The 9,951-nt window shown below is 38.3% G+C and overlaps 1 protein-coding gene across 1 annotated transcript in view; it reads right to left on the reverse strand.

Annotated features, from left to right (window-relative positions):
• LOC104160151 (B-cell scaffold protein with ankyrin repeats-like) overlaps positions 1–9,951 on the reverse strand; it is a gene marked incomplete at its 3' end in the record, with an annotated part of 23,948 nt that overhangs the window by 9,394 nt on the left and 4,603 nt on the right. Inside the window, exon 3 of the mRNA XM_009698212.1 lies at positions 4,898–4,963. Within this exon, the coding sequence (XP_009696514.1) occupies positions 4,898–4,963 (66 nt within the window). The remainder of the gene's footprint in view (positions 1–4,897; positions 4,964–9,951) is intronic.

Below are 9,951 nucleotides of genomic sequence, written 5' to 3' on the forward strand. Positions count from 1 at the left end.
ATGCATTACTATATAGGCACAGGAAAAGACTGATTTGATTGCAAAGGTGCATACCTACCTGTTCCTGTATTATCGGGTATGTTTTTGTACACAATGATTTACCACTCTATTTGTAGCCTAATGGAGTCATCACAAAAGCATCTAAACACAATATAAAAGTCTTACTGTGTATAGCCATATTGGATCCAATAGTAAAAACAAAAAATCCTGCCTTCAAATAACCAGAAATCAGCAATTTACCATAGATTTATCAATAATCTTTAAGAAATAATTTACATGAAACTGTAGGCATTTCTTTATATGTATATACTTTCATATGATTTTAACTGTATATTCAGAGGAAATCTAAGGCAATCTAGTTCCTAACTGGTCTGTGGCTTGGAAGAAAGATTTGACCTAAAGTCAGCAATTGGTGCTTTGGTTAGGATGCATACATTCAGAGGCTTTTTGGGACTAAGTTTATCTTTTAATATATATCAATTCATGTTATTATTTTTACTGCAATAAAGTCTATGATTTTCAGCTGCAGCAGCCACACTGATAACATGACCACTCTGCTGAGCTTTGGACACATAGTAAGACTGTCCCAAAGAGTTTCTAAACTATTAGGCACACTGATTAGTTTGGAATAGTAACTACCTGCCTGAGGTCATTTAGGTGCCGAGTAGAACTGTTGATGGAGCCCAAGCCTGTTATTTCCAGGTTCTACATTCTGCATACTTTCATCCTGCCTCTTCTCCAGGGAGAAGCAAACTGAAGTCTGGCCCTCCGTGCGCACCAGCAGTTCTCAGTTATTAACACCTAATGTTTTATTAAAGAGTTCATCTATCCACTTCAGAGTTACTGGAGTTCTACTACAGTAAGAACACTTTGGCATTTTTGTTCCATTTCACTGTGGTATCAATCAGCACACACATATCTCACCTCTGTTTCAGTGAGGGATTACACACCACTAAACATTGCCCAAAATCTGAGATGTGCTGTTACAACAACAGAGACAAGTTATCCTCCTTCTGCTGACTCAAATTACTACTGAAGACAAAAGGACCGATAGAAGGGGCATCCAGGGTTGTAAGCAAACCTCCAAAACTTGTTCGCCTGATAAAATGGCTCTGCAACTTCCTTATTATTCCCAAGGGACTAGCTGCAGCTGCCTAGCGGCTCTATTATCTTTAAACTACAATCCAAGCCTCTTGGCCGGGCACAAATTGCACCCTGCACTTGGATGCAGAAGTGGCATGTGACTACATTTTGAATTACATAGATATAAAAGAACACAGTTAGAGAGGAGCATTTTAGAATCAAGTCGTACATCAGGGAAGCACACCTGGCAGGCAGGCCAAAAGCTCAGATTGCAGGCTGAATAGGGGTTTAAGTTTTTACAGCTATCACCTTCAAGGAACTACTACTAAGCTGCCAAACTTTCCCCTCTTGGCCATGTTTGAAGCTATTCTCTTGATGAATAATATTCTTTGCAGCCATCAAAGTTCAAAAAATGATATGGCTGGAAGGTCACGAAGTTTAACATAACTGAAAAGTCTTTTAAGAAGTGCACTGGGAGAGGCTAGGGAGAGAGATGCTGGTAGCTGGCATTCTCAGCCTTCGCCCTACTCAAAGTACAGGATACGTATCATTAATAGTATCAAAACGTTTACTGACACAAGACAATATACTCCACATTATAGCACCCCTTAAATCAATCTGCTAACAGAAGCTAGCTTGGAGTCCAGCAGCTCATTTACCAAATAGCATATCTTAGTCTGAGTATGACAGCAGAGCTCCAATACCTCCACAGGGCTCTTATCAATGCCTGGATGAAATTTATGATGCTGTTCTTGATCTGTACAGCCCTAAATTACATGGGACTTGTCTGTCTAAAAGACATGTCTCCCCGTGCCATGCTGCCACAGCTGCTGTCAGCAGAAAGACTCACGCCAGACACATTTGGTATTAAAGAAGTGGGAAAAAAAAAAAGTGAGCTGTCAGCAAGACTGACTCACTAGGGGACAGGCTGCTTTGCAATTAACTCCCACCTTTGATTTGAAATAGCCAAAATCTATTGACCCTTAAAGCTGCCTAAAAGGTACACTACTTCTCAGGAACACAACCAAGAGTGATATTTTTAGACACATCTGAAAACCATGCTTGCTTTCTAACTCCTGATTATTTTCGTTTTGTTAGGGTTACGAATAGGAGAGTACTCTGAGGTCTTTATCTTTTAAGACACTCTCCTTTAATCCTACACCTAGGCCCCAGAACAGGCCCATTTTACTAAAATGGGATTTCAGGTAGCATTATAGAAAGAACAGCATAGCAGATGTACTCTGATAGCTCTCCTTTATCTGCAGAAGGGATGCCATCTATTTTGTTAGAGTGCTGACCTTTCTCCGGTTTAGTTTGGTAAGGGATACACGTAACACAGTATGCACATAGATGTTAGTTTGATGAGACCTTTGAGCAGGACCAAAAGATATCTGCTGTTAAACTTAGTAGGCAGACAGCTATTACACTTTAAAATCATCTTTTTGTGCTCCGCTTGCCCATCCCTAATTAGGACAGTTAATTAGTGCTAGGATACAAGCCTTAATGGCAAACATTAAAAAAGATAAAGCTGTTTCATAGAAGGGGAACAGCCTTTTCTAAAGCTGATTATCACCTAATGGGTATCTAAATCTGATGTTAGCTCTATTTTGCAGGTAAAATAATGAATGCCAATTTCACAATAAAGCATTCACATTTTATCTGTGTGGTTACAAGGCTGTGCATCCAGATCCTAGTAAGACTGCTTCACTTTTTCAACCTTAGTACAAATTATAAATAATGATTCTTTGGGGAGCAGAAAATTTCCTCAGGAACCAAGAGGGAATTTCTCAGAACACAGCTTTCTAGTAATAAAAATAAGTCTACTTTTCTTATCTAGAAACAAGAAATAAAGTAAACACATAACAACACTTGTGAGTGGCTAAAGAGCTGACTTGTTCAGTTACCACCTACAGGAATGAGTCCTCATACATTCATATCATGGCAATTAGCATTCCACAACTGGATCTTTTCCATCACTCACTAACAAATCAATTGTCTTCACATCTGCTTGTAGCTCATATTTCCCCAAAGGATCTCAGTGATCATGTTGTTTTTTCATTTTCCAATGTACTAGCTGACATTTTCCCCCCAGGCCTTGCACAATTCATTTTAGTCAATCGCTTCTTATTGATTGTTAGCACTTGCTCATTCCCCATCTATCTTTGCTTTATTGGACAGAGGTTGTTTTGTTTTGGTTTTTTTATATGTCCTGTCATCCACTCACTGCTCTTTCCACCCTTGATGCTTTAGATTTCTCATTTAGCTTTATACTTCTGATCTGTTCAACATTCATTCCAGTTCAAGTCTAAATTCCATCTTCTCTCAGCTTACCCTTTCTTTTGTACAATATCTGTACACTCAAAACAAACTTCAGCTTTCAGCACGCCAGTCTCCACTGAAGATCTTACATAAAGTGCTGTTCTTTTGTGAATAAAACAGCACAGCTTTACAGCAGTTTTCTGCTTGAGATTACACCAGTACACCCGAGATGCCAAGACAGTCACAAACGGTCCCTACCAGAAAGCAGGAGGGACTAATAGGAGAAACAGTTGTTGCTAAATACTCCCTCCCACACTATATAAATTTCAAAGGGGCATATTTCCAACTAGTTCTGGTCTGGACCTGTAGAATGCACACCTTTTAGTGTCTGAAGTACACTCAGTGAGCTCCCTTTTAGTTTTATCTGAAAGGAATCCAATCCACATACTCCCAAGATTGTTCTGCATTGTGAACCAAAGCATGGCAAGCAGAAATGACTGGAGTATTTAAAAGCACACAAGTTGGTGCTTGTGTCTTGAAGTTAACTGAAGAAGCTAAAATTCTAAACTCCATACATCACTGGCATGTACATTGAATTTGTGCCAGCAAGGAAGAGACAGTAAGCTTGCAGCATCCTTCTGCCCTTACACCTTACCAGCAAAACAGACCAACAGAGCCAGTAACCTCAGAGTCCAGCAGTACAGAACTGCTATGCCACGAATTCCAGAATAACTTCACGTGTCCTTTTCCATCAGTTAGTACGCTGGTGCTGTTAAGACAATCACTTCACAACAGTGTCTACCCAGAAATATAGTTGTTTAAGTAAGAACTGGGGACAGGAAACATGTTATGTAGCTCTTTACTAAAAGCAAGTGGAGATCTGCCAGTCTGTTTTCCCTACTAAGACTCTTTATGGGCTTTCACAAATATAAATAAACTAGAATGGCAAATGTCAAAAGGCACCGAAGTCATGATGCAGGGCTTCCGCCAACCACTGGCTGCCAATGAATTATGCTGCAAATGTTATGTGAGTAGGACTGATCTACCTGAAATTTCAAATCAGTTCTCTCTTTACTACAAGCAAAACTCCTCATGCTGGGAACAGAAAAGCAAAGCTCTCCATGTCTTTCTTTTTTCTCTACTCTGAAATTAAAGAAAAAAGGAAACATCCCTGCTGAATCTCCTCCCCTTCTCACACTCCTCAACTGATCTATCTGAAATTTCAAGTCAGCTCTCTTTACTACAAGCAAAACTCCTCATGCTGGGAACAGAAAAGCAAAGCTCTCCATGTCTTTCTTTTTTCTCTACTCTGAAATTAAAGAAAAAAGGAAACATCCCTGCTGAATCTCCTCCCCTTCTCACACTCCTCAGGAGAACATGTGGGTATACATGGGTGGGTGAGTGTTCAAGAACAAGGCATGTTCCTCTACACAACTGTATGCTATGGTAAGGTTAGTTTATTGTCTTTCATGTCTGACAAGCTGTAAGAAAAGAGATTTAATTTTCTGAAGAGCACTGGCTTTATTTGAGTAAATGCAAGAGGAATTCAACTCACCATCTGCAAGAACTGCTTCATAGATGTAAGACAAAGAGTCTCCAGGATTTTCATTCTGTGGCTTACCTAGGAAAAAAGAATAATTCTTTAATGGTATCTACCTGGAAATACCTTTAACTGGTCATCAATTCTGATGACAGTGATTATTGCTATCCTATTTGATGGTTTCACAGAATGTTTAGTTTGCTCTAAGGAAGATCTTAGCATCAGAAACGAAGGTGGGAAAAAAAAAGAAGAAAAAAATTGCAAAATAAAACAAAGTTAAGAAAACAAATGGACAAGCAACCTAAAGCCTCAGAAATTAGGAAATACCATGACATCAATTTCCACTTCCTTTTTTTAGATAAAATTCTGTATGTTATTTTAGGTGAATGATAAAGCTATTTTAAAACTACAGTTTTACAGATAGAAAAAAAAAAATTTAAAAATCCAAGGGCTAGTGGAGCTGAACAAGCCTAGAGAGATCTTTAGATGGAATTGTATTTATCCCTTTTCAGTAAATATCCCTGTGACTGATCTTTTCCATTTACTATAGCAGGTAAGAAATGTAACTTGAGGAAGAAGAGAAGTTTCCCTGAAAGTCAGTGTAGCAAACAATGGGAGAGGAGTTGGGCAAAAGGAAAGAGAATCGAATCATATGCAGAAAAGTGAGAAACAGAAAATGGATGCAGGCATTGGGGTCTGGAAGACAAGACAACTGTGCAGGGCTGTGTTTCATAATACAATAAATCTGGCTACAGAGTTCCCAGTATTGGGTCAAAAAATGTAATGGCCACATTATGCAAAGCACTGGTCAAATATTAAAAAACTCCTGTCAGTTCCAATTTGTTGAAATTATTTTGATGGGTTAATAACTACCAGGAGACTTTCTGCCATATTATGCAATATCTGTCTATGCACTCTTTCTTTAGGCTGGATCAAGTTATCGCCTGTTTTTCCACGTATGAGGTAACACTGACAAAAAAGATAAGGCCTGCTTGAGCTCCATATTGCAAGACCCAGCTAACTCATGCAACATTCTGTTGTACAGCATCTGTGGGATTCTGATGAGGATCCCATGTATGGTGCTGGGTGCTTTAGAAGCGAATAACCAGTATTATTACAAGAAACCAAGCATGAAAAGTAAGAGTCACTGGGTAAAGATGCAAGGCTAGGATGAGAAGAGGATCCTGGGAAAGCAATTGCTTTACAATGACTTTACTAAGGTTACATAAAGCCAAACACTCAAAAGCAGACTTTCTCCTTTGTAGTATATGGTTGACTATTTCTTTTAAATTGATCTGTACTGTGGACAGTGCACAAGTTAGACCTACAGTGGCATTGGCTTATGGCTTTGTACTTTCAGAAGGTATTGTTTACCATATTCTGATTCGGTTATTCTTGTAATAAAAAGAGCCCAGTAAATGAGGAGAGGATTCCAGTGAAAGGACAGCGATATTAGCTGATTGCTGCTCTAGAGAATTTAGGTAATTTCAGGTTCCCATCCTGACATTTTGAGGCAAAAACCTAGAAGGTTTTTAAAACATGCTTTTCAGAAGGGCTCATTAGTTTTGTATTGCACTTTCAGTGATAGACCTTACAGTTGAGCTGCAGACACCTTAGCAGTCACAAACGCATCTGAAATTAAAGGGAGTTTGAGTATGGACATAAAAAATACTCTATATACAGTAAACACTGGAAGAATGCACTTATGTAACTGAAGGCAATCAGTGCTATGAACAAGGGTCCTAACTAAAGTTTACTTTGTACCTGTAACTTTTTGACTTTTGAACACCTACCTTCACAACTGTATTAACCTTTTCTGGACCAAGTTCTGTCCTCATAGCTATTTAAGTAAGATTTCTCTACCAAGAGAAAAATCAGATTCTGTACAAGAAGTTGTTCTTCTGCTACCCTAATGTTGTGGGGTTTTTTTCAGTATGAACTTAAATAGGTGCTATACTTCATTGTTTCAGGGACAGATGTTACAATTTTTTTAAAAAAACACGACCCTTATTTTATCCTATCTCCAAGAAGCTGGCACTATCAGTATGAACTTACAGGTGCTACACTTCATTGTTTCAGGGATAGATGTTACAATTTTTTTTTAAAAACCCACAACCCTTGTTTTATCCTATCTCCAAGAAGCTGGCACTAACTTAACAGAAATCATGGTGAAGTTACAAATAGCAATTTTGTTATAACAACACTTGCATGCCAAAAAATATATAAAGAATGCATTTCCAGAGAACTTCTCTAGATGCCTTCCAATAATAACTTTTCAGTAATTGTGATTGGTAACCACAGTGTAAAACCCGGTGAGAGTCAATAATACATTATAGGAAGGACATGTAAGACTACAGATTCACACAGCTATTTTACAATTCTAGCTGTAAAATACCTGCTAGAAATCTTAAACTTAAATTATTTGTAAGCTTTAGAAATAGCCTCGCAACTGCAGCTATATACTGACTGATGACTGCTGTGCCATAAACAAGACATAAATTTGGATGGTGTCCACCTGCAATCTTGAAAGAGTAGACTAGTGATGATAAATCCATTAATTAATTTTAAAAAAAAAGTATAACCTAAAAAACCAGTAAAATCACAGTACATTAATGTAAGTTAGTACATGCTGTTGCAGTAATGCTTATATTCTAGTCATTTGAATTTTATTAATAATAAAACTTTTTATGAGCTTGTCCTAAATACTGTTAAAAACATTCACATTAAGATGTCATCACATTCACTTTTCCAGGTGTAAGCAGTTTTCATCCAATTAGTGTCAAAAATAAGAGGAAAAAACATCACATACGTGATGCATACTTCAGAATCCAAGGGTACAGGTCACCATGACTGGCTAGACAGATCAAAACATGAGCTGCTAAGAAACCTGATTATATAATGGACAAAGTAATCTCTGGATTTTGTGGAAATAAGAGAGAAAGAACAAAGAACTCCAACAGTTCAAGCAGCAGGGGATGGCAGTCTCAACGTCCTGTCTATAGTTGCCACCTCCAGGCTGCCACTTCAGTTTCTTTCCTGGTTTGAAAGAGCCAAGATCACGTGCCAGATGAAAGACGTTAGTGACACAAACCATAGTTTTTTGTTGACAGTCATAGCCCTTACAAATCCCCATCACTGCATTGGCATCGCAGCAACTATTTGGTGTGGAGATGGAGAAACACAGTATCTCAGGAAGGTTTATTAATCTGGTAATCTTAGCAGCAGTCCCTGCAGAGCAGTTCAAAGACGCGTTGGGAGGGCAAAATGGAAATGAGGACTATACCGTAGCGTACTTCAGCTAACAAAATGCCCCTTCTGCTCTTCTGCTCCTGATAAATTCATAGAGATTATATTCACTTTAATAAAAAAGTTTAATTGGCATTTGAGGTGCTCCTCAATAAGCAGATGCGCTCACTGGCTTAAAGTACCAACACTGGCATGCACTGTCTGAAAGTAAATACATGGAGAAGGAGGAAAGGGAGGCACAACCGTGTGATCTCATCTACTGCAACCTCGCCTGGCAGTGAATGAGGCCAGAACCACCTACCTACTTCCCTCTATTTACTCAATCTTATGCGTCCACGAGAGAAATCTTTACAACTAAGACTTTAGGCCTCTCATACACACACAAAACCACACTGTATTCAGTATTCACAAACAAAAAAAACCCCCAAATTCAGTGATTTTGTTTCCTCTTCAGCTGTAGTTCTTGTTAGCACTTAAGCTTCATTTCTTCGTAGACTTCAAGTCAGTGTCAAAATCTAGGTGAAGTACCCACTGAAGACAATGGTAAAGTTCTCATTTAAGGGTTTTAGCTCATCAGCGCAAGTCTTGCTGACAGCCTAAGAAAATCCATCGTCATTGGTTACTCATATTTGAGTACCAACACAAAGAGGATTTTACACGAGAACAAGCAAAGCAGTGGATTCAAAATGTTAAGTATTACTTGAGTATTCAACGTTATACCCAAATTCTCGGTACAATTCCAACAAAATCTATGCCGTTGTACTAGAAATGAAATACGAGACAGATATCATACAAGCTTATGGTAAAAATATAGTGATTTATTTCTCTTTTCTGTGATCTGCATAATGGAAATTAGTCCTATATTTGAAGCAGGCTGAAGATTTGCATACGTTAAGCCGTGTTTTAAGCTCCCAGCCTGTTTGTCGTACATTTACTTATTGGAGACAAATACCCAATGTTAGTAGCTCATTACTCTATACAGATCTATAACTTACTAGTAGTTGCAAAAGTAAATTTCTTAACATTACTCTTCTTGATGATTAAAATTGTGTGCAGGTACATTGAATACCTTTTAGGTAACTATCAGAAATTAATATGTAACTTTTACCTGAGACAGCAATATGCTATTCATTCTGAGAACCTTTCCTGGGTTGTCAAAGACTGCCTAGAGAAAAGGCTGGAAGTGGAAGTGACAAGAGTTGTTCTGTTGAGCTGTAAACAATGAAACCTAATAAAACAACAAGCAGACTAATGGATACTTACAACTCCTGAGCTGTACTGAGAAGTCCAGCCAAAAACTCATGGAAGTGTCAGCACACTTTAAAAACAGCGTCACAGAAAACTATTTGTATTGGATAAGACCAGTTCTCTTTTTGCATCATCAATACTGAGGCACAAATAACTCCAGGAGGAATTCAGGACATTTAAAGATCTAAGTAACTACCTTCCGCTGCAAATATCTAATATCTACGAAACCCCTGCTTAAACATATTGCTAGCCTGAATTTGAAGTGGAAGTGTTCCAGGACTAAACAAAAAACCCAGTTATGCCTCAGCTAAAAACCCCCAGGGTACTGAATTAATACATTGAAAGTATGTCAATTTAACATAAAGAGGGGTACACAGTTCAGCAGACCAAGGAGACGCTGTAGAAAGGAAAAGGGAAAGGAAAAGACAGATGCAAACAAAATGCGTCTCCTGACTACTTTCAGCAATATTAGGAAAGCTGTTAAAGTCAAGTCAGAATTCTAGGTCACATTCTAGAGTCACACTAGGCCATCTTAGACGTTAACATAGAATAATAAAATTTGAGTGTTCTACTCT

This window comes from Cariama cristata, unplaced genomic scaffold (genome assembly GCF_000690535.1).
Source record: "Cariama cristata isolate BGI_N322 unplaced genomic scaffold, ASM69053v1 scaffold13774, whole genome shotgun sequence".
In the NCBI taxonomy this organism is placed as follows: domain Eukaryota; kingdom Metazoa; phylum Chordata; class Aves; order Cariamiformes; family Cariamidae; genus Cariama; species Cariama cristata.